Source organism: Musca autumnalis, unplaced genomic scaffold, assembly GCF_047663935.1.
Source record: "Musca autumnalis isolate F117 unplaced genomic scaffold, ASM4766393v1 scaffold_3, whole genome shotgun sequence".
Classification (NCBI taxonomy): domain Eukaryota; kingdom Metazoa; phylum Arthropoda; class Insecta; order Diptera; family Muscidae; genus Musca; species Musca autumnalis.
The window spans coordinates 260,250,856-260,277,004 of record NW_027411866.1 but is presented as its reverse complement, the minus strand read 5'-3'; the positions used below and the strand labels follow the sequence as shown (position 1 = coordinate 260,277,004).

At 34.5% G+C, this 26,149-nt stretch overlaps 1 protein-coding gene across 24 annotated transcripts in view; it reads right to left on the bottom strand.

The window, feature by feature from the left end:
• mmd (disintegrin and metalloproteinase domain-containing protein mind-meld) overlaps positions 1-26,149 on the bottom strand; it is a 670,172-nt gene that overhangs the window by 311,410 nt on the left and 332,613 nt on the right. For all 24 annotated transcript variants that reach the window (XR_012411845.1, XR_012411847.1, XR_012411846.1 and 21 more), the window contains one exon: positions 16,503-16,553. Coding sequence is in view for 21 of the 24 variants with exons in the window: in XM_073978215.1 (XP_073834316.1) it covers positions 16,503-16,553 (51 nt within the window). In the remaining 3 variants the exon portion in view is untranslated. The remainder of the gene's footprint in view (positions 1-16,502; positions 16,554-26,149) is intronic.

The following is a 26,149-nucleotide window of genomic DNA, read 5'->3' as shown; positions in this document are numbered from 1 at the left end:
TTTTCAGGAGCAAGTCCATATATCCTCAGAAATCAGCATGAAAACTGCAAACAACCCATATAATACCATGTGTCGTAGTTGGAGTGCACGATAACTCTCGAACGGATCAACATATTTGGTTAAAATTTTGGGTCTTTCAATATTTTGTCCAAACTTAGTTTAAATTCGAAGATAGACCATTTTGGTCCACACCTTCCGGTACCGCCCCCACAAAAGTTCAACATTTTTCGCCAAGATTGTGGGCATGATAACTCTAGGAGGTAATAACCGAATTGAGCCAAACTATCCTATTGGTAATATTACTTTCAGGCATAGATCGAGTTTTAATATGGACTATATCGGTCCACTCATTTGAGTACCTCCCACACAAAATTAGGAAAAAAATATAGTTTAACAACTCCTCTCTGATCTTATTAATTTGTGACGCAGCAGGTTGCACTTGGGGCCCGTGTTACTACGTTGTATTTTTTTTTTCGTGGGAAAGTCAATACTTCCTGATATAATGACCCAAAAAGGTCCAGAAAATCCTACCGGCACCACCTACACTGGCTAATGTGTAAAATAACCCTTTAAGAGAGAAATCGATTTAGCTCAAACTTTGTAAATTGAAAAGTAAAATTGTAATATATTTAAATTCAGAAAATTAAGTACAACATATTTAATTATATAGTCTGTAAGGAAAATATCCATACCCCCATTATTACAAGTCTTCTTTTGTTATAGTTTGGATTTACCGAACAGATTTATAGCGTTCCGGTTAACTTAAAGTTAAAAGTGATGATGGAATTTCAGGGAGGAGCTTCTTGTCATTAACTTTCAATGTGAAAATTATATGTTTAATGCCTCCAAGTTAGTTTATTTTGCATTTTCAAATCCATCAGATAGTAAAAGAACACATGTAATAATGGCCCATAGACTAATAAAAAAATATTTCCTACAGATTTGTATTAGGTCCGAATATGTACTACATCGTATCACTCCTATGGGTACACCCTACCCAAAGTTTGGAAAAAATGCACTCGTCTTGGATCATTCTGAATTTTGTTGCAACATGTAGTTTTTTGCGGCCCTTTCCATCCAGGAAATTTTTCCCAACAGCTAAAAAACCTACAGAAGTATTGTGTTAACATTTGTTCTTCGGGTACGTGGCTGAGGGTATATCTCTGTCGGCTCAGTTGACGGATACTTTCTTACTTGTTTGGAGGTATTTCAATCGGAGTGGAAAAAGTACTTGAATAAATGCTTTGAGCGCATGAACAAGAGTATTAATCATGCCGGAGACTACTTAAAAAAGCGATAAAACTATTTTTATTCGCGTTTTCGTTGTTAGGCCAGATACTTATCGTGGAGCCGTCATAGTAGTGTTTTTGAACACCGGTTTTCTATACGAATCAACGTGCATTGCTAAGCAGTGTGACAAGCATAATTTTGGCTTGCATTTTTGAGTATTCTTCAGCCATATGATTTAGTCTTCCCGTTCCTTCTGAAATGTAAATTTATACATGTGTGTCTTCCAAACTGACCATAATCACTGAAACCTTTTGTAGAATTTCCAGCTTTTTACAAATTCGCAAAATTGTCAAGAATTGTCTTTGAATATCCTCTAAAAACAACCAACCAATTTCGTACATTGTATTTGAACTACTTCCATCAACTTCCACTACTTTGAATACAAACATACATACATATGTATGCACAACTGTTGTGTACTTACCGAATTTATTTGTATGGCTGCTTAAATACAATTGTTGACGTGCTCTCTACGATGCAATGCAACTCAACATTAACTGGAAAACGTATTAAAAGATCGAGAAGAAGCCGAAGAAGGCAAGGCGAAATATGGTAAAGTGTCTTCTATAATTAAATTTCTGTAATGACTTCAATAATTTTCTTTTGTAAATCACCGGAATTTTTCATTTTAAGGGGTTGGTTGATTGTGGACGTTGAAAGTCTGTAATTGTTTAAATAGATTTTATGTTTCTCTTAAAAGGCAATGGTCATTATCATTACAATTCAAGGAGAAATAGCAGCAACAACAACAACATCATAACCACTAGCATCGTAGTTGTGTGTTTGTAGTAACAGAAGCTGAAGTAGAGAGAAAAACAACAAGTGCAATATTACTGATGTCGATGACAACAACAACACTACAATGAAAAGAGGATATGTGGCAAAGTATCCAAAGTACTTCAAAAATACTATTGCATACACATACATATGTACACATGTAAATATACATATGTACATGTGAGTGAAACGATAGAATGGAAGGCAATGAAGCTTTAACAACTGCTGGCTATAATTACAATGGAACTGTTTCAATGTGTGTGTGTATTTGTCTACATATTGAAACCATGGCTAGGTGGTTAAAGAAAAAAGCAACAAAAAATACACACATACATATTTTGCGGAGTATGGGGAATAGGTCATTGTGTGCATGAGTGAATGTTATGTGTTGATGTGAAGTGAATATGCGTTTGTGTGTGTGTGTGCCTCAAATGACCATGACTTATATGATGTGTTTTTCCATGGCTGACGAGTTGTTGGGCCTTGCCATACACTCTAAGAACGAACGCAGCAACAAGAAGTATCAAGAGTGTTTGTTGCATGGCAGGATAATGCCGGAGAAAGTATATGATGCCACAGCTCATTTTGATAGCTTTAATAACAGCAAAATGATTTTTGTAAAGCCCTCAAGATACATTTATATGTATGCATTTTTTAAGAATATCGTAGGAAGGAATGTAATATGCATACACAAAATCTACTTGCCATGTACATATGTACATGCATATGTATGTATGTACAGAGTTACTGTGGTTCGAAAGTATAATAATATTTAAGTAGTAATAATAACAATGTGAAGGATCCCATAATACATAGAATGTATGAGAATGGTGTGAACTCTAACCTCCCACCATGATGATCATAATTCCAGTTGCAATATAAGGTAGGAGAGTGGCTTTTTAAGGATCCTTTACAGAGCAGGCATTAAACATGATTCTAAATGTTGCTGAAAGTTTTAATTTTATAATATTGGAAGATACAGTTATTTTGAGAACTTAAAAATGCCTAAAATTGTAATGGACTGTCGTATTATTTTTGGTAAAGTACCTATGCCAAATTGCGGATCGTCTAGAAAATTTACATTGAGGGACCATAAAATTAAATCTGAGTCAATTCGTTTGAAGTTCTTGATATTTTTTAAAAGTTGAAGTGCTATTCTAGGGTTCATCGAATCATGATTAACCGGAAACCAATCAACATGGTATATGAATTAACCTTTTTCAGTGATTGGCTTTGACTCATTCCTAAATTCCAATTTTTTTGTCCATCCTCTATCTGAACCTGTATTAAGGAGATTGAATTCAATACTACTAAAGTATAAAGGATCTTGGAATTCTTTTAATGTTACCAGAATTTTGATACACCTTACTGTACACAAGTTGTTGTTGTATTTATGTAAGAAGTTACAAAGTGTAAAACTATAAAACTTTTTCAACAGAGTAGCACACAAATCTACGTGTTGCGGAATGTCACTCATGAGCAATAACAACTTTGTATGGCTTAGAATGGACCTATGGCGCACTTGTTTCGGATTGATGAACATAAGTTAGCGAAGAGGGATGTGTTCATTAGGTTTATAACTTTTTTAATGTTTGCAAATAACAAAATAATCACCACATAGCTGTGGAAAATTATTAAGAAATGCGTTGTCACTTTTCCCCTACCACTAATAAATTTCCTGAACCGATTTAAAAAAATCTAATCTCTTTCGGTTCGGGAATTTTTTTCACTGAACAACGTGATTTCGTTATCAGGACAATATTCCCCACAGGAGTGTTTTTTTTTCGGGTTATAGCCCTAGTGTTCATAGTACTGTAAACAATAATCCAAAACAATTTTCAATTTATTTAAGTTATTAATTAAGTTCAGTTTTTGATGTTGTAAACTAGGAAACTATAGCACTTTATTTCTCTTATGAATGGTTACATGTCATAGTTTACTTTTATATTGGATTGTAAAGTTTAGAAAATCTGCGGTAAAATAATCGTAAAAATATAAACAGAAGCCACACATCACACAATCGCTCTGATTATGATGCACACTCACCGACAGTCGGGCAAACCAACAATTGTCCAAAGTCTGGGAATTGTGTTGGGGGTTTTGGTTATTTTTTCCCTGATGATTTCTATTTTGTTTCTTTGTTATTACTGTGTATTATTGCTCTTGGTCTCGTTGTTGTTGTCACTCACATGGTGAGTTGTTGTCTATTCTCTGGATGTCAGTAACGTTACAAAAGCCAACCAGGCACAAACAACCACAAAACAAAACCAGCAATCAGACGCACAAAAAAAAACACACACACCCACACACAAATGAATATGACGAAACTAAAACGGAAACAACAACAATAAGTTGTGCAATGAGACAACACCAATACTAACACCAACACCAACATTGGTAATAACTACAATAATGAACATACAATGGAATTGTCAATTGGAAAAGTTACAATGGATAAACAGCAGTGGTAATGGCAGTGGCAACAGCTGCACTGCATTGCATTGAAGCAAGAAACCGGCAGGATCATCATCCGCAGTATTACTGCCACCATCTATATTGCAGAGTTTAAATGTTTGTGTTCTGGCATTCTATATTGTATTGGAAATGCGTTTGTATGTACGTTGGTGTTTGTCTAGTTACATTATTTGTAAACGTGGCCAAATGTACAGGTGATTGCTTGTTCTTTAGCGACGTGATATTGTGAGTGTGTTTTTTTTTGTTATCTCCTACTTCAATGAAAACTGCTGTCACTCTTTGTGGTTGTCTGTTTCTATAATATGCTTGGTCGGCAACAATGTCGGTTGTTGGTGTTGCTGTTCTGGTATGTTTTGTTCCCGCCAAAACATGTGTCCATAATTCTAACACGGCGTGTTGCTGCTGGTTTTACAAAGTTAATTTCACTGGAATGTGCATGAAGCATTCTCGATCATTTCCCATTAAAAAGGCATTTGTATGCTTTGCACCCACAGTCTGTCATAAATAATAAACTTTAAATTGGTGTGATATAAAAATAAACTTTAAATTAAACAGAGGGTAATTCGGATTAAAGTTTGAGTGGTACATTAAATGTAAAAATTGTGGCCATGTGTTGGTTTATTATGAAAGACGGTTTGTATCCAAAATATTGAGGAACTGTTGAGGAAATTTTCAATAACATTATACCACAGGCTGATATAAGTCCTTAAGTACTGTGAGCAATATATATTTAGACCTTAAACTTAAGCTAATGTTAAATTTAGAAACTGATACCATCCCATTCCTACGTATATTCCATCATGCTTGAGAAAACAACTATTTAACGAGGTGAATAATTTAAGCTTTAGATGTGACAAAGTCGGATGTTTGGGGCCCTGCACCTAAGTATTGATATATGTATAACAGTTGCAAGTATGAATATACCCCAGAACTATTTCAATGAGGACCATATTGGGTAAGAGTTTCAACACGGCAAGTCTTTCGGCAGATGGCTGCATATATCCAGACTTGGGTAGATATAGTTCCTATTTCCAAAACATTTGAGTGACTTCTGTTACCTCCCCCACAATATTTTTGATGAGAAAATCCATATTGGTTCTAAAATATATAAGATCGCCTGGCTACATAACCTACAATCTGAGTAACGACGTGGTCAAAACTTTGCACTGCAAATATAAATAAAACAACAGTTAAACAAGTAAAAACATTAAATATTCTGGACTAAAATGGAATAATTAGTTTCCTTTTAGGTGCAAGAACCTCAAATGTCAAATTACAGCTAAAATACCGAAAATCGGGGGTTGCGTTATATGAGGGATTTTCCAAAACCTGGACCTATATTGACGATTTTCGGTGGAGAAGTTTCGCGACCAGTTAGTTCTGTCAATAAATTTAGCTAAAATCCCCAAAATTCCTTAAATCAGGAGGTATCGTTATATGATAATTTTTAGTGGATAAGTTTTTTGGTCATTGATAACATCATATGTCAAATTTCAGCTAATTCGGTCAGAAAATGAAGCTAAAAGCCTCAAAATACCTTACCGTTATATGGGGCCTATACCAAAACGTGGACCTACTCCATCCTTTTTTGGTGCAGAAGTTTTTTGACCTCCTAAAACTCCCATTGCCATATTGGAGTACATTTGGCGGAAAATGTAGATAAATTTCTATGTGATACCCTACACCACTACCTCTGTGAATAATCTTTTCACTAGAAAACATTTCTTTTATGGAGATACGAAAGTTTTCACCTATATGGGATGCATTAACGACTATTGCGATATCTCTATTATTTGACTACTTACGCCAACCTACTTTGCATAATATCAAAGATGGGATTTTCTACTTTCTTAGTCAGGCTTTGCTTTGAGAAGGTCCCCAACCAAAGGTGTGATATCCGTCATTATTATTAAAATCGCAAAAATGAGAAGTTGGGTTTTATTAGCAACTATTGCGATATCTTCGTTGTTAGACCACCTACGACAACCTACGTTACATTGTTGTAGACGCTGAGATATTTGCTTTGGAATAAAATGTTGACTTTTTCTCCAAATAAAGTTTTCGCTCATTCCGACCCCTAAATATTATCCCACCATCATCAAAATCAATAGGCTTCTTCCTCTGTGAGACCCTCATTAACCCTCGAAATCTCGTGACGATCCGATCAAAATTGCGCCCAGTAGCGTGATTTTCAAAAAAATGAAAAAATAGGATGTATTATCGAATATTGCGATATCTCCGTTATTTAGTCATCTACGCCGACCTAGTTTGCATCATTGTAAAGATGGGATCTTCTACTTTCACAGTAAGGCTTTGCTTTATATAACTATAACTAAAATCGCAATAATGAAAATTTGGGTTTAATTTGCGACTATTCTGATATCTTCGTTGTTTGATCACCCACGAGAACCTACTATACATCGTTAGAAAGGTGATATTTTCTACTTTCATTGTCAGGTATACCCCATATAGAAGCTGAGATCTTCGCTTTGGAAAAAAACGTTGTCTTTTTATCCACATAAGTTTTTTGCCCATTCCGACCCCCAAATATTATCCGACCATCACCAAAATCAATAGGCTTCTTCCCCTCCGGGACCCCCATCAACACCCAAAATTTCGTGACGATCCGATCAAAATGCGACCTGTAGCGTGATTACAAGGTTTAGATGGACAGACGGACGGACACACATAGCCAGATCGACTCAGCTCGTCGAGACATTAATTTTGGTATATATAATTATGGGTCTACGACCATTATTTCGATGCGTTACAAACTTTTTGGCCAAAACCAACTTATAATACCCTCCCCACATAGTGGTGTAGTGTATAAAAAGGGTGCGGGCATAGTTTTCAAATTTTTGCCGAAGGCTTGTGTTCCTTATCATAACGATACTATATATTTATAATGTTAAGGCCCTTACCTACTCTGAAAACCATTTGTTTCTAACCACTTTCTCACTACAGGGGAAAATTTGTGGAAGATTAATCATCTTTCGTTTACATAGGTAAAAACCTCAAATTCTCTGGTAAGAACTGTGATGTGGTCGGGAACTTGCCATGGGAAATAACTCGTACATGTATGTGTATTTGTTGTGTCACAAAAAATAAATAAATTATTATTACCATTTTTTTCGACTCATGATGTTCAACATATTCTGTCTTCCTATTCCTTACTGAATGTGTTTTTCTTTCTTAACTTTTATTTCAGTCTTCGTGCATCCTTTCGTGAAAACAATTAACATAACTACTTCTTTCTTAGTTCTTGTATAATATTTGATTTGTTCTGCTAAATTTAAAAACCAATAACAATATTCCATAAAATTATTATATTTTAATTGAACTTAAATTAAAAAAGCCAATATAAGTATTTGTTTATGAGTTCACTGAAGTGTCAAACAATACGAAATAAAACATTTAACAAATACATTGTTGCTAATACAAATCAACTTGAAAACGTTTAACTGACACAACGCTTTTTCAGAACAACACACATACACGCACTTGACACAGTGTGTCTCCATCTAAATAAATATAACAAAACAAGTTCAGATCAAATTGTTTAACATCTTCACAGGATAGTAGCCTTATAGTAGTTGTTGTTTGTGGAAAATTGTTTAAAATAAAAAATTAAATAAACAAATATACATATACACACTTCAATACATTTATACACGATGATTTGTTAAGCACTGAAACTGCAAACAGCAGACATTTGAACACTTAAACATGTTATAAATTTTAACGCTTTTAGACATCGTGTGCTCACTTTCAGTGCAGCACAATTTTTTCCTGTCTTGATCTAAGCTATGTAGCTAAAGGCGAATTCAAAATAATGTTTATCATTTAACATTCAACGAATCAACAACACCAAACAGCAACGAATAGAGCAACTAGACAAAAAAAAAAACAAGAAACATTTGGGATCCTAACTTGGTAGCGGGAACGAAACAAGACGATTGATATAAAATGCCAATACCCAAACGTTTCCATGTTTGGCCACCCAGGCGTATGTGCGATAAGAAAATTTCTTCTTAAAGAAAAATTTGGCATTTGGCATAAAATATATGGTGTACCATCCTCCTTGCAGAAAACAAAATAAAAAAACTTAAACGTAATTTTCGTATAATAACTGTTATTTGTCTTTTCCATTTTCTCTTCTGGCAGTTTGTGTGTGTTTTTTCTTGTCTGACACTTAAATTGAGATGCTTTTTGTGGCTTCTTTCGTTTTTATTTTAAATTTAAAATAATTTATACTTTTCAGCTGGAGGGTAACTGATTTATACCTCTATTTATTTTATTGTAGTAGTGTTTTTTGAAGAGATATTTAAAAGTTTTAACCGGAGGTATCCACTTAAAAAATGCAACTAACAAACCTTTATTTTTAATTTGGAAACCAAGGGAAACATTTCTTATAATTATTTTTATGTATGAAACCATTCTATTTTGTTTAGATTACATTAACATATCACTCTCTGAAGGTCTCACAATATGCGGGATGGACGAGAAAATCACATAATCTTTTCGTACTTACAATGTTAAGTTTCAAAAGTTTACCGAAACTCTCTGAAAGTATATAGTATGACCATGTAGTGGCAACAGAAAGAGGTCCTGACATAAAACATATGAAAACCCAACCCTTTCGGGTGAGCGAGAGTGCATAAGTATAAAATAAAATCATTTCTCGAAACATATTTTATATTTTTCCCCAGAAAATTTGTTGGTTTCAAGCAATTATTGTAAACTCGGAATCCTATTTCTTAACATTTCATGGCATTCAAACACAATCCTGATACCACTAACAACAATTTACCAATCTGAGAAATGTTTTAGTATCTCTCAGCAATACGTCTAATCTATCTGCAATGAGCTTTTGTTCGCTCTGCAGCGTTTCTATTGTACATTTCAATTTTATAGAATTACAACACTTGGTTATATTGTCTAATTCCCAACATGCATCATGTATGTATGTAATTAATGATAATGGTTCGTCTTTGTGCTTTATCATCTCGAACATAACCCCCACAGTCATTCTCAGTTAGTCTATTGCTGTGTTGGGCTTACGTTAATCACCCATTTTGGCAATTCTTTTAGTCTGGACAACGGGCTGCTTTACTGCTGTTGCTATTGTTGCATCAGCTGCTGTTGTTGATTGCCTTGTTGTACAACAAAAACAACAACTGTAACCACACATTTGCCATAAACACCAAGAATAAATAATTGCAGTGTTGCAACGTAAGGGCAGCACCTTGTTGCATGTCTTCCGGGCCATTGGCCAACCATATGGTAAAGAAAATACAACGAAAAAGGAACGAGCTTTCGAGACAGATTTATTTGTGGTTTCTTGGTATTTATTAAAGGTTTTTGTTAGACCTGGGTAATGGGTATGTATTTTCGAATATTGGATTTTGGTTGAGAAAGATTTATAACACTGTGACACAAAATGCAACTCAATGTCTTGGGGGTGGAAAATTTCTTTTGGAGATGAAAGCCCTTGAAGAGTATACTAAGAAGCCAAAAGGAAATTTTCGCCATAGGTCAAGTTTCTGAGATATAACGCGATGAAGTTTTTCATTTTTTCGCTATAATACTTGGGAATATAGCTCCATATCTCTGCTTGGCGTTGTTGTAGCTTCGTTTTGAGGTGAAGAAGTTTGACCTATTGCAGAACTGTCCTTCCGGGTTCATCATATTAACTTCATGGACAGTCATCGCCAAAAAGAATTTTTCACCCCCCAGCCTTTGATCTCCATATTTGCGCGTACTAATATTTTTCCTTAAAAACGGTTTAAGAAAACGGTTTTTTTGTCCTAGAACCGCAACTAGCAAAGTTTTCATTAGCGAATTAATTTAATTTTATTGAAAACTCTATAAGCTTTTTAATGCTATACATATAAGTTTAATCGGTTACTTAAAACCGGTTCAAAAATCGGTTTTAATGTCGGAATATCCGGTTCAAAAATTGAGATAACCGGATCTATCCTCCAAGAAAATTTGTTATTAACGTGTTCAGCATTACAAGATCTATTTGTGGTAAATATTTCAGAAGCACCCCAGATGTCTACATAAGCAATAACCAATTGTTTGTCTACATACCAATAAATAGCCAATGACGAATAAACAGAAAAACAAAACATAATTTGTTTCTGCACCAAAACCGATTAAATATCAAAAAGGACAATGAAAACGGGACAAAATCGATTAGTTGTCAAAGAGAACCGTACCTTAAATCTTCTAAGCAACATTTTTGTAGAATATTTGGATGCTGAAAAATCTCATCTTGTGGTACTTTCACTACGGTTCAAGAAATAAAGGACGAAAAGGACATGAAAGACATTGAGTTAGAAGAATGAAATATTCTACAAAAAGATTCGCCAATTGATTTGACTGAAGATATGTCACCTCAAAACGAAACTACAACAACGCCAAACAGAGATATGGAGCTATTTTACCAAGTATTATAGGGAAAAAATCAAAAACTTCATCGCGCTATATCTCAGAAACTTGACCTATGGCGAAAATTTCCTTTTGGATTCTTAGTACCCCCCAAAAATGCTGCTGCACTGTGTAATTAGACATTTCGTTCAAAACGTAACAAAATACTAGACATGATCCTCAACAAGTTCATTTTAGTTCCAAATTCCATTTATCTTTATACGATCATGGCGTCGGGTCCCATCGTTGGTGTGAAAGTTTAAATTCATGTTTACTCCATTTTATAGCCTTCGTTCACATGAGAATTATGCACACATACAACACTTAATCATAAGACATTCTGATTGCCACATGGACTTAGGTGATGAGATTGTCACTAAATGTACTGATCGACATAAAAAGGGAGATAAAACAGTGTGTGCTAATTATAGGGTCATAAGTCTGCTCCCCATCGCTTACATTGTAATAGCCAGCGTATTGTGCGAACGATTAAAGCCAAAGGTCAATGAGATAGTAGGACCATACCAATGCGGTTTTAGACCTGGCAAGTCCACCATTGACCAGATCTTTAATTTACGGCAGATTCTGAAGAAGACTCAAGAAAAGCAAATCGACACATATCATCTTCTGCTTTTGACAGCCCTCTGCGTACAAAGTTGTTTGAAGCCATGTCGAGGTTTGGTATACCCGCAAAGCTGATACGACTCTGCAAGATGACATTATCGGACACGCGTTCATCAGTTAAAATAGGGAAGAACCTCTCTGAAGAGTTTGTCACCAAATAAGTTTTAAACAAGGAGATATTCCCTCGTGCGATCTCTTCAATATCTTGCTGGAGAAGATCATACGAGATGCAGAAGCGAATAGAAATGGCACTATCTACAACAAAAACCACATGCTACTTGCATATGCCGACGACATCATAGGTCGTTCGGAACAAGTTGTACGGAATATTTTTGTAAGAGTTGAAGAAGAATCTGCCAGGGCAGGGATGGCAGTAAATGGCGATAAAACAAATATGATGGTACCGACGCGTAATACATCATCTGAATTCAGTCTAACTGTGGAAGTTGGGAAATACAACTTTGAGGAAGTTAGCGACTTCATCTCTCTCGGCACCGCCATAAATAGAGCAAACAACATCAGTTCTGCAATAAGGAGGCGTATAATATTGGCAAATAGATGCTACTTTGGACTTAGTAAGCAGTTTGGAAACAAAGCCACCTCTCGAGAAACCAAAATCACACTTTACCAGACACGGATACTACCTGTGCTAATGTATGGCTCCGATGCATGGGTACTTGCGCAAGCAGATAATGCAATACTTGGTGTGTTCGAAAGAAAAATTTTCCGCAAGATATAGGGACCAGTCTCCGTCGGCGGTGAATATCGGCGTCGAATGAACCATTAGCTATACCAGATATATACTGACATCGACATGGTTAAACGTTTTGAGCTACAACGACTGCGTTGGCTTGGTCATGTCATAAGAATAAACGATGCCTCCGCAAAAAAGGCGTATGCACATGAGCCACATGCCAGTAAACTAAAATCTGGTAGGCCAAGACTCCGATTGAAAGAACAGGTGAAATGTGACATCGAAGCCCGTGGTATTCCCTCAAACTGGGAAGATATCGCATTGGGGGAGGAGGAAATCAGTCCTTAGTTCGGCTTATGGGACTAATGTTATGTGCGCAAGCAGATCCACCTAAGTAAGTAGGTAAGTAAGTAAATACTTTAAAATCCTCAGGATCACATTGGTTGTCATGTTTAAGTTGTCTGGGCATGTCACAGCCATCTTTGACAAGCTGAGAAGACAATCATAAGACTGCAAGAATGAACCTCTGTGACCTATGAGCTATTAGATGCCAATGTGATCTGAGAATTCAAGTTGAACGGAATCGAATAAGATTTAGACCTGTCAAAAAGTAGTACTGAGAAAAAGATCTGACTCAAATTTATTCGATTCGAATTATAAAGAAACAAACTATTGTTCTTTATTTGTAACCCTTTATGTCCTTTAATCAAGCTTACCAAATTATAAAGAAAATTTCAAACCCTCTCAGACTTCACAAAATGAAAAATTCTATAAAGAGGGATAATTTGCCGCCAACAAAGTGTGGAAAGATCTTTGTGACACCTGCACAAACACTTTATCGATTTTATCTCTTCCATTGACTTCATAATGCTTCTCTAACGTCTACGACAACAAACGTTAACTTTCAAATCTACTAAAATGTATCTTTGGTGAAATCTGTTTAATTAATTACACATGTTAGTCCATCTGTCGGTTGGTCAGTCGGTCGGTCTGGTTGAAGCTGTATAACATATGTACATACGAGTATGAGTATCTCCTTTTGTGTAAATTGTAAAATGATTGCTTCTTTAATGGGAACATCTGAACATTTATCAAATTGTCTCTCTGCTCTGTGTGGGTGTGAGTGCATGTCCGGGGCTTATGCAGCATGTTATTTTATATTTTTAATTCAATTACAGCAACATTTCAATGAAATATTTTGTGGCTTTTCAAAGAAATTGGCCAATAGCTTTGATTTGTCATGCATTGCAGAAATATTTACACACATGCACACACACACGAACCAGGTAAAAATTTGCAATAATTCAATGCAACAAAAAATATAATTAAGAGTAAATAAAAGAGTTTATTAAAAATGTATAATGGAAATGTAACAATTTTATATCACAAATTAAGACTTTATAGAAACGAATCAGTTTTGATTGAAATTTGAAATAATTCGTTTATTAAATGGTTTATTTGAAAATTAAATTGAAACAATATTGATATTTAATTTGGAAAACAATTCTGTTAGTGAATCTCAGGGAAAGTGTTCGATAAGTAAGAGGTCACAACGGTGGTAAAATTTATGAAAGCCCTGTGTAACATATCTAATACTTTTGAACTATACAGCTTCATATTACAATCATCTGTATTGCGATTGTGTAACTAGTTAACGACAGAATTATCGACATATATCGGTAATTGGAAATTTTTATTTGCTTATAATTTCGATAATTTACGAAAATTTTCGGCAAGTTACTGACCAAAATACAATTCTCGCTAAGCCCTACCGATGCACATGTGGTATATTATAATTTTTTTTTTCAATTTTACATTCACAATTTTGCGTTTTAGTTTTATCGCTTTTTGTAGGTTACGGCAAATACAGGTGGTGGTTGCTGTGAAATGGGGTTTCAAACGCACCGTCGTCAGCGCACAAAATACAACGTCATAAGAAAAAAACTGTTTTGCGTAAAAATAACATTCTAGTATGCCAGATGATCGGACTTAACCACCCGTGAAACGTGGAATAATGGTTGAATGTGTGGAACTTCGGTTGATTCCTAATTTTTCAATGTATCTTTTAGGTCATAACAGCTCAACTCGAAAGAGAATTAATTCGATAAAAAACTTTTATTTCTAATAGCCCAAAAATAAATTACAAGTCTTCTGACTAGCCTGTTTCCCCCCGAACCTCACAGCATCAAAGTGCAAACGCGTCGTCAAATTTTTTTTCCAAACTTTTTGCTGGGATAATTACTATAATAATCACATTTGGAATATATGATAAAGCTAAATTGGTGGTATCAACGCGCTAGATATTCATAAGAGAACAACATTTAAGCCACAGCGATATCCAACTGAGGTAATTCTATAATGAAACGCTCTTATCATCAAACCGATCCGAATACCTTGGAGCCGGATCCAATACCCTAACTGCAATTTTTTGTAATCGAAGAAATAACTATGGATATAGTCTTCCCCCAAGGCGACTAGCAAGCTCCAAGCCCATAACCAAATCAGTTCCGTTGTTAAATTCCAATTTCAAGGCCAGCTCTATTTGTACTGGAAGATCCAAAAAAAACTGAACCCGATCTGACCCCATCCAGCACTAGCCGACCTATTTGTCACGATCCGACATCAATCACACTAAAAACTTTTATCCAACTGACTTGAATAAATCCCACTCTTTACAGGTTATTCCAAAATGTTCGGAAAATTTGTGCGCACGATAAATCTTGAAGGGAGTAACCGATTTGGTCCATACTTTGCCCATCGTGAAATGTGTACCAGACTTAGATAAGGTTTCAATATGGACTCAATCGGTCCACTCCTTCGGGTACCTCCTAAAAATTCTGAAAAAAATTTCGGAAAAGTTCAGTTTAGGGCCATCTCTCCATACGACGGTACAAGTTTCATCAGGAGCAAGTCCATACTTCCTAAGAAAATAGCCTGAAAGTTGCAAAAAACCCCTATGACACCCTGTGAGGTGGTGGAAGCGCAAGATAACTCTCGAACGGATCTGCTGATTCGGTCCAAAATTTGGCCTTAGTAATATTTTGTCCAAACATAGTTTAAGTTTGAAGATAAGCCATATCGGTCCACTTCTTCAGGTACCTCCCCCACAAAAGTTCAACAATTTTCGGAAAATTTTTTCGTACGGTAACTCTTGAAGGGAGTGGCCGAATTGGTCTATACTTTACACATCCTAATATATCTACCAGATATAGATCAGGTTCAAATATGGACTATATTTGTCCACTCCATCCGGTACCTGCCACACAAAATTTCGGATAAGTTCACTTTAAGACCTGATATCGAATCACTTTGTTGAAGCAACTTGCATTCGCTGCCTCAATTACGACGGTAAAAATTTTTTTAGGGGCAAGTCCATACTTCTTGAGCAAGCAGCCCGAAGAGTGTAAAAACCCCCTATGGCACCATATGTTGTGGCTGGAGATCCACTTAAATAACGGTCAATGTATTTTAGTATCTTCTGCGCAAAACTTTTGGTCTTTAATCCTAATCAACATTTTTGTCGGTTTAAACGCCCACAATTTTTAAACCCCTTAAATACATACTTATTTTGGGAAAAAATTATTTCAATATAAACAGGCTGAGGGTATATCTCTGTCGGCAAAGCGGACTGATTCTTTTTTTTATTTACTTGTTTTTAAATAATCGCCCAAATACAAATGTTGATTGTGTAAATTGTATGAGATATAATTTAGTTTATAACAATTAATTGTATATGTCGATGTAATTTCAATAATTTTGTTTTTGTTATTTGTAAATTACCCCTAATAATGACTTAATCGATTATTCATGAATAAGATGGTAAGTAGCAATTTTCGCCGCATTAAAATGTGTCATTCATGGTCTCATCACATAAGTGGGCTAATTATGTGTATATTTGTATGTCTTCGTCTGAATGTAATAAGAACTTATTCCTTTTTTTGTGGTATAATTACAACGATTAGTCACAAATGCTTGTGCCACGTTCATAGCAATTTAATGCATATTTTGCTGACCATATCAAAAGGAGAGATTTCAACATTTCTATATTAATATTATTATTGTTTGTTCTTTGCACACATATGGAGGGACATACACATAAATACATTCATTCATACACAGTAACTGTAGTCACAGTTATAAATGATCAAGTTGTTGTAATTGTCGTAATCTGAATCATAACAAAACGTACGTAATTCGTAATTGTACTTACCAACAGGACTTTCTTCATTCCAAAATGAATCGTCCAGCGTATAGTCGGCTTCTGCAAAAAACAACAAAGAAGAAGAAATGGTGAACAAAACAAATGAGAACATTTAATGGGCACACATAAAAGTGTTGACAGAAATAAGAAAGAAAATGTGTGAAAATAAAACTATAAACAAAATTACTTGTATGTTGTCATTGTACGAACAAAGGATAGCAGAAGAAGAGAACAAGTGCCGGGCTTGGACCAGTTGTATATTTAATAAGTATTTTTCTATTGTTACGTTCTCTGCCTGGTTAAGAAATACAGCGAAACATAAACGGATTAAAATAAACGCTTTTAAAAGGTTTCCTCATTTGGAAATTGTTACGATGTTGCTGTGAAAAATCATTAAAAATGCATTTGGTCTTTAACGGCGGGTAACATACCTAACTAACGTAACGAATGTGGTGATACAAACCCAAAAGTGCAAAAGCGATTATCACTTCATTTGCCATCAGCATTCATTCCCGGGCAAGGATAACTGGAAACTGTAGACATCAATGGCACAAAATGAGTACAACTAATTAGCTTTCCATCCACATGGTCGCAGTTTAATTTGTTCCCCAATTTTTAAATTTGTTTTATTTTACTTTTTTGTGTTTTTATCGTTACCAAATGTTCGGTGGTTTAGAGGTGGATTTCTAGCCACAAATGACTGAATGAATGGCTTAAACTGTTATCAATTACTTGTGTTGCCGTTGTATAATTAATGATGTCGATTATTAGTCAATTTTGAAAATGGAAAATGTTCAAATGTAATCTGTGTTCAGCAGCTGTCACTAATGAAGGTGGTAATTGTTGTTGTTGTCGTCTTGTTCTTGTTATTAAGAAAATGGTAATTAATTAAACAGGATACAAAGATATGAAATGATAATTCATTGTTAGTAATAGATGATGTCAAGGTAGGTAGTTATTAATATATACATAGGTTTGAAACTCATCAATGTGAGATGTATTTCTTTGAAGACTAAGGTAGAAAGAAATTTTATCGGAAGGGAACGCACCAGGATTGAAGAATTATACGAACATTCTAGAGGTGACAAGGAAGACTTTTCTCATATCTATGAGTGCACCCCGATTCATATCAACTCAATGATAAGGGACCTACAACTTATCGTTGAGTCCGAATGTCGGGTCCCAAGACACCATTTGTAGAGAAGTTTTAAATGGCTAAAAAATACTCAGGAAATGTCGCCAATATTACTGAGGGGCATTTTGCCACCGTTGAAAATTTGATGTTGCCTGAATGGGGAATCAAACCCATGAACTTTGAATAAATTGTTCTTTGCAAGAATGATGATTTTGTACTTTTGAATAAATGTTTATATGTATGCATGTGATTTATTTAAGTTAAAGTGAACGCTTTACTATCGGGATTTGGACAAAATTCTGAATTAGGGTAATGTAAACATAAAATAAATAACTGCAATCGAAAACTTGTATGCAAATCGAAAACTTGTATAATTACGAATTTCTTAATATTTATATATGCATCATACGTAATTTGGTGGTATTTTTGATATTTGCAAAAAATGTATAACCCTAGTGTGCATACCATTGCTCCACTGTTGCATTGACGAATTATTTATATTAAATAATAGGAAACCGATAACTAAACAAGAACATTTTAATCGAATAATACCCGCGAAGGGTTAAGAGTTTTCTCTCATATCTATGAATGCAGTTCGATTTTCTTCTTGTGGAGCTATTTTCTAGGGGGCTCGAACCCACAACACAATCTTACAATATTTATCATAATCTCACTTTTTCAAGTTTCCATTTTGTTCTCAATATTTGATCTAAAAAATTATTTTTGCCAACGGAAATGAAAAATGAATAAGGATAATTTATTGTCCTGTTGCTTTCCATTATGGCTTGGAAGCTTTATAAAACCACAAACTAACATTTCTTTGCAAAAACATTGACACACATGTGCCACACTAAAGGTTAACAACGTCTTTGCCCTCTTAAATGTTTGTTTATTTGCCCGAATACATTTAAAGAATGCCACAGCCATTCACACGCACACACATTCATACATCAAATCAAATTAGTAACCGCACAAAATATTTGAATTAATGGGTATACATGCCTGAAGAGGCCGCAAGATGAATGGGCAAACCTGAAAAGACATTCTTGAGGAAACTTAATAAACCGCAAAGAAAGATGGCATGAATGATACCGAGAGAGAGAGAGAGAAGCAACAAAAGTCAAAAATCTTTACCGCATATTCAAATACATTCATAAATGATTTCAATAGCATGTAGTTGTGTTACCCCACAAACAACTTTGAATAAATCCAAAATGGAATCCAATTAAGCTATGTGGATGTGGTGTTTTTTTGTGTTATAGAATAAATATACTTGGTTTCGATTTGAAATTCTAGTGGTCTACTTTCATTAAAAATAGTTTCAGTCTGGATGCGTCTAATATGTATTAGCAGTAATATTTACATGCAATGCATAATGCAAATGTCATAAGTTGCAAATTGTACATCTCATCTAAAGCCAATTGTAGAAAATTCAGTACCTTTTAGTACTTTTCCGTTAGTATAAGAACGAATGTACTCCCTGTCAGCGATTCTTATGCTTTCATTTACATTTCAGGATTGTACCTATTCGCTCTTCAGATGGTAAAATTGTGAATAGCTATTTGATCCTTTTAGTATACTTCTAATACGGATTTCCAAAAACCAGAAATTTTTTATCCCTGAATCCTAAAAATGAACCCCATATTTCTTGATACTAGTTTCAGAAATTTGTTTTGGCTTTCATATGTCAGTCAAACAGTCATCACTAAACAATTTACCAAAATCAAATCTGCACACTCTCATAAATATGTTTGTAGTAGTCCATTGATACGATTACTTTCGCTTCCAGAAACCTCACTAGTAGAACACTAAGAACTTATTCAGTTTTCCAGAATTTCGGTGTGATTTGATTCAACTTTCGGCTAGATTTGTGGTTTAACACTGTGTTCTACCGCATTTAACAACTAATAGGCAAAAATGGGTGATGACGCGGGGAACATTTGGTCCAAAATGCACAGAAAGAGTGTGACGGTATAGGCAATAAACAAACAAGACAAAGGCGTCAACTGCAGTCTGAATAACCAATGGATTACAAAACATTTTTTCACAAATACAGATTTTGCCTAAGAATAACTAGTGCGTGGCATAGTGTGAAGTGATATCAAATCAGCAAGCAATTCCTTTCCCTCCCCATAAATGACATTAATGTAGGTGAGTGAGGTGAACGATAAATGTTATAATGAAGCACAGTGTTACTAATTTTGGATATGTATGACCAGAAATGAGCTAAAATGTCTATCTGGTTTCCATCAAAACTTTCTAACCATACGGATCGTTATAAAATTTCGTAATGTTGTTGGGATTAATGTGACAAAATTGTTCTATAAATTGTAGAATGGAAATTGGAAACATGTGGAAGTATTGACTTAATATGAATCATTTGATTTGACATAAAACAACAATTTACCAAGAACATCTCCAAAGGGACAACAATCCCCTCCTACCATATCAGCGAGTGCTGACCTTTCCTATGTTAACCTTTTTTCATCAAAGCAGTAACGAGTAGAGTGATTCAGAATTTGATTTTACTAGCCAAACATCTATTGTGAAAAAACATTGGAAATGTAACGACCACAACTGTCGGTGGTTCTGACATCGCTTATCTGTAGTCTATGATATACTGGACTTCTTGTTGGAATGGGCTGATATCCTAACGGACTCTTCGTTAAATTTCTAGCACCGACGTGGACATTTTTGTATATTTTACTTACGTTGCTTCCATTTCAATATCAAGTTCTTGAGATATTTAAATAAAAAAGACGTGGGTCTATATTTGCTTGTTAGATGATCTTTAACTTTAAAATATAACATTAATGTTATTACGATTCCAATTTGCTCTATTTGAAATGTTTCCTATTAAAAATATTATTCAAAATATAAATTTTTCTCCTTTGGCACAACACTGTGCAATGTAAATACCAAAAGACAAGCGTAAGCAACCAACCAACCATCCAGCGAAACAAGATGTTTTCGCACAACCTTCAAAATTCACAGTGAACCCAGAACAACACACTTGCATTTTGCCAAATCAGCATTTGTACATGAGTGGTGTTTGCAAGCGTTGTTGTACCCATAGTCACACATGCTCACACACGCACATTTTCACACTGGCTTAACTCGCATACATTCGAGTAGTCCAATTGCAAAACCGTATACCGTTTAAATTCAATTGCAGATTACTTGTTTATTCTCCCTCGCCCCATGCCTCTTTGCGATGCGATCTTAAAATGTTGGCTAAATGTGAATGTTTCTGCATCAGCACCACCAGCTCGTTCCACCAGTATGTTAATGGATATTGGTAGAGCAACAAACTACAAGGGCATGAATCGAACATCTGTGTATATGTATGTACGTATGTATATCAGTCACAAATCCATTTTATGCTTAAGCTGTCTTCACAAGGATTATATAACCACAACCATTCTACAACATCTACAATGTCAAACTTCTGCTACTCCCCTTCCGTACCTAATTCGACCCTCTCGTAGAAGAACTGTAGGCGCTAACAACTAGAAGGACACGTAGTGAACGTATGTATTTGAGTTTGTGTGAATTTCAATATCAGCCTTTGGCTGATCCTAACTTGCTCATGTCAGTGCCGATGTTGTCGTTGGTGATTCTGTTGCTGCTACTACTGCCTAGAAATGCACGTTACAAATTTATTATTTATTAATGTTGATTTCGATTTTGATGGATTTTACAAAACGAATTTGTGGCATACAATATATGCATGACGATGTATTTGCTTACAAGTGTACAACTGCACATACTAGTTATAGTGTGTGTCCGTCTACCATCGACACATCCTAACTGATTGCGAATGTTCGAACGTTGAATATTTTTTAACATGAAATCAAACATACGTTAGTTCGCTCCTTACTTGTGAAGGTGGATATTAGAGTGGTGTTTAACAAAAATCAATATTCATTTTGGTAAAGTAGTACATTTTAATGGTAAAGTAAATTTTTTAAAAGGCATACAACTAACTATCGTTTATGTATAATTCCTGATCAGTTAGGAGTCAATTGATCCTTATTTGGAATTAAATCAAGATTTGTAGAAAATCGCCAAAGTCGTAGGATTAATAAATCAATTTAATAATTTAGGGTTTGTAGATAGAATTTAATTTCGAAATTAAAAAATATATATATATACGTTTTGCTCTCATTATATATGTAGGGATCTGTAGAGCTAGTAGATCTATAAACATTTAGATGTGTGGGTTTCATTATAATTATAATTGTTCCACAAACATCCCAGATGGGACAAGGGAGACTTCTCTCATATCAATGAGTGCATCCCGATTCATATTAGCTCACTGATATGGGACCTACTGTTTATTGCCGGGTCCGATTGGCGTGTCCTAAGACACCTCTTGTAGAGAACTTTTACATGGCTGAAATACTCAGGAAATGTCGCCAACATATGTCTGAGGAGCCTTTACCAAAGGCGAAACATGTCATGTCACATAGTGTGTGTGGGTTCGAATCGTCTTTCCTTTTTCATTAGCATTATTGATCATTAAGCTCGATTCCAACGAAAAATTCATTAAAAATGACTGAGGGATGTTTTGCCACCGTTGAAAATTTGATGTTGCCTGGCCCGGGAGTCGAACCCACGATCTTTAGCGTGCAAGGCGGGTGTACATACCAGTGCACCACGGTGGCACCCAAATCATTCATTTCATTTCGTTTCATTTCATACTCTGCTGGAAATACTGGAAATGTTCGTATTCGTATCAATCGCAATACTACAACATACATATGGGGATTTCTGAGTGAAATCGGCCACTTTTTCAAAATTTTTGATTTCCTTTATTTTTGCTGTGGTGATGCTGCTCATCAGCAAAACATTTCAGTATATTTTCAGATTTTTTTTTTTTGAATTCTGCAAAGAATTACTCATAACTTCTTTAAGAGTGGTCCAATTCGAAAAAAAATCGTTCTTTGTATATTTTGTTGTTTTATCAGCTATTTAATAAAAAAATAGGAAATAATTTGTTTTAAACTACGATTATTCGATTTCTAATCATCGATTTTTAACAAATCTTTTGTTGTTTTATTTAGGAATTTATGTTAAACATCTTAAAAACTGCGTCATTTTGGATTATCATTAAGTGTACCAGCCGGACAATAAACTAAAAAAATTGATAATCAAATTACCACGGTTTGGGAATTATATGAATGGGCATCCGAGCCAAATAATCTACCAATTATTAAAGTGAGATTTCGTCAAGAAGATTATTAAATACGAACGTGGAGTTGAATTTGAGATATGAAGTGGCTAAACCTATCGCGAGCACAAAAATAAAACGCCATTCAGTAATACCCACTAATGTTGGTAGCTTTTCAGATGTGTAAGAAAAATTCCTTAATAAAACAACAAAACAAATTTAGAAAAAAAGTAATTTTGTATTTTTTGGTAAAGTAACATATTGTATTGACAAATTTAAAAAAAAATAAGACAAACCAGTAATCATTCGAATCCCATTACCAGATCGGACGTACAATTTTTGTAATTGATCGTAGTTTAATACAAACAAAAATTCTAGAAAATTGAAGAGGTCAATCATTGTTAAAAATTGATTTTAGTACAAGCCAATTGTGATTTTTATTTCTATTTTTTATTAAATAGCTGATAAAACAAGAAAACATACATTTCAAATTGAACCAATATTAAAGTATTTCTTTGCATATAGTTTTTAGAAAAATCGACTTATTCAAGGCGCCATATTTCTGGAGCCGTTGGTAACAAAAAATCTGAAAATATACTGAAATGTTTTGCTGATGAGCAGCATCACCACAGCAAAAGATAAATCAAAAACCTCATTTTGAAAAATGTCCGATTTCACTCAGAAATCCCCATATGTATATCATCCAATTCAGCAATAAGAAAGCATTGGCATATTCTTTGTCTATTCTAAATACATACATACATATGTATGTTTCTATGTGCGCTTGTTCGCATGTGGTTACATTCACAATCATCTTTTTGCTTATAAACTACTCTAATGGTATGTTTTGTATAGTATTCTATAAGTAAATGTACATTCATTTTATCGACAATAATCGCAGATACATATTTTTGCTTTATGGCACAGTTTTATTATAAATATTGCTTTCAATTGCTAGCAACTTGTTTGGTTCCAAGGTAATGTAAATACGACTTAATTCTTAAGCGATTTACAATTTATAAGAAAGTAATATCGATTATATAACATGTAACAAAAAGCATTAAACATAGAAGAAACCATGAGAAACTATCAATTTGATATCGTTTAAAAATTTTGAGTTTATTTTAGATCGAGATTTTTATAGGAATAAGTCTCTTTTAGATAAAAGTATTACAAAGCTTTGATCGAAAATATCGCAGTAGGCCAATTTAGTACAGTCTAAGTCAAACATCCATAATGAAATCACCTCAATGGTAAACGAACGCTATATACATATACAAGTATGTATATGTATATAACCCCTATATACAACTGTGGAATTCCTGCAAGATGGAGCTTTCATCAATATAGAGAAAGACAAATGTTGGTACTATTAAGAAAAGAAGGAAATATATTTGAAATACCACCATCATATCGACGCCAATGCATAATTGAACTATGTATGGGAATGTATGAAATAAGATTCTGAAAAATGGGATTACTCTCTGGAATCATTAGAATCATGAGCATCCTCGGAGGAAAGCTTCGTACGCTTGACATGCCATAAAGTCAAAGTCTTTCGATGAATTTCCCACAAGGGAAATGCCACTTGTTCATTTATTTCATTGAACTTAGTTACCTTATAATATTTACACTATACAAATTCTGCCAGATCTGAAATACGCTTTGCGGAATTACTCGTTTTAAATGCTGAACGCTGGTATAATAGAATAAAACACTAAAATACAATGTTTTACAAAGCTAAAAGTACCTCGTGACCTCACCGTTGACTTATAAATATTACGGAATGTATTTATAATTTTAATAAAATTATATAATACCTCTGGTAATACCGGTCATACCATAACATTAGAGAATCATTCATTTCCCCTTTCCTTTTCTTTTTATAGTAGGAAAATAACATTTTCAAAATATTTTCGTAAAGACACGGCAGCAAATAAAAATTTCTGTATAATATTCTCATTAGCGCATTAAAATATTCCAAAAATTAACCCGATTCAAACGAACTCATTAAACTAAAAACAAGAGCAGAATAAAATGTTCCATAACGTTTGGTAACAACGTTAACACCAACTCCAAGAAAGCCATTATGACAGCTATCCTAGGGTCGCCCAAATAGTCGTATGAAAGTAAATGAACAAAAGTGACTCCTTTCTTCATTGCCTATGCTATTTAAGGTATGTCCAAGATAGCAAAGCCTAAAATACAGTCTCCACCAACCATGGCAAGTGACAAAGAATTTACATAATTTTTAAATGAAGAAAAGATTTTGTTTATCCTTTAATTTTCACCCTCTTCTTTTGAGGTTGAGGTTGCGTTTTTTTTCTCTTTTTCCTGTTTTTGATAATAGCTTTGGTGGAATGAGAAACGAGATTGTAATGATTGTGGTGGCGATGGTGGTGGTGGTCGTGGTAGTAGTAGTAGCGTGAATGGGAAACTGTCCGGATGCTGTGTTATATCCCATTTACTAAGCAATCAAAGCGTGACTCAGGTTTAGATAGTGAGCCAGCCAAATAGTTGTACAACTAACGCAAGGAAATGGAAATAATCTCATTTGAAGCTATTTACTTTCTTAAATCCAACCACCCATCCTCTCTGTCAACCTTCTATAATGGATATTTACATACGTACTCTTAGGTGCTACAGTGTTTCAAGAAGAATTAGAAAATTGCCACAAAACTGTGCCATAAAAAGTAATGTCAGAAGGTGGGCGTGTCATTTCGCGTTATCGAAAATGAATCGAAAAAACATGTTTCAGGCTGTAACTGAATATTGTTTCGAGATTTTGGCAGCCCATTATGCAAATTTCATTGTGGACCATTAGGTGAAATAAGGCCGATAAGGCCATAGTCGCTAGTGATTTAAGCTATAAGTTTATTATAATTAGAAATTGTAATGAATATTTAAATAAAAATTAAGAAAATTACATTGAATAATTTTGATAGAGATGGGGTAAAAATTCAAGACATTAGTTGTTGTTTGGCCAAAAATTAAAAACGTAATCGAAGAGCATGTTAAAATATATACAGACCCATAAACTCGTTTGGGACCTATATTGGCGACCTATTATCCGACCATTTTAATGTCATTTGTATTGACTTTTTTATTACATGTATTAATATTTATTTTTATATAACCCTCCAAATTGGAAAATCACAATTGGAAACAGTGTTACATTGTCATTCCAGCTTACTAATTCCTAAGCAATGTGGATTTTTCTTCATTTCGCCTATTTCAAAACTTAAGGTGACTGCCTTCAAGTAAACCATGACATCCTTGAAATGTATTATTCTGCTTGCTACATAGTTCCATTAAAAATATAAAGACGTACGTAAATACTTATTCATC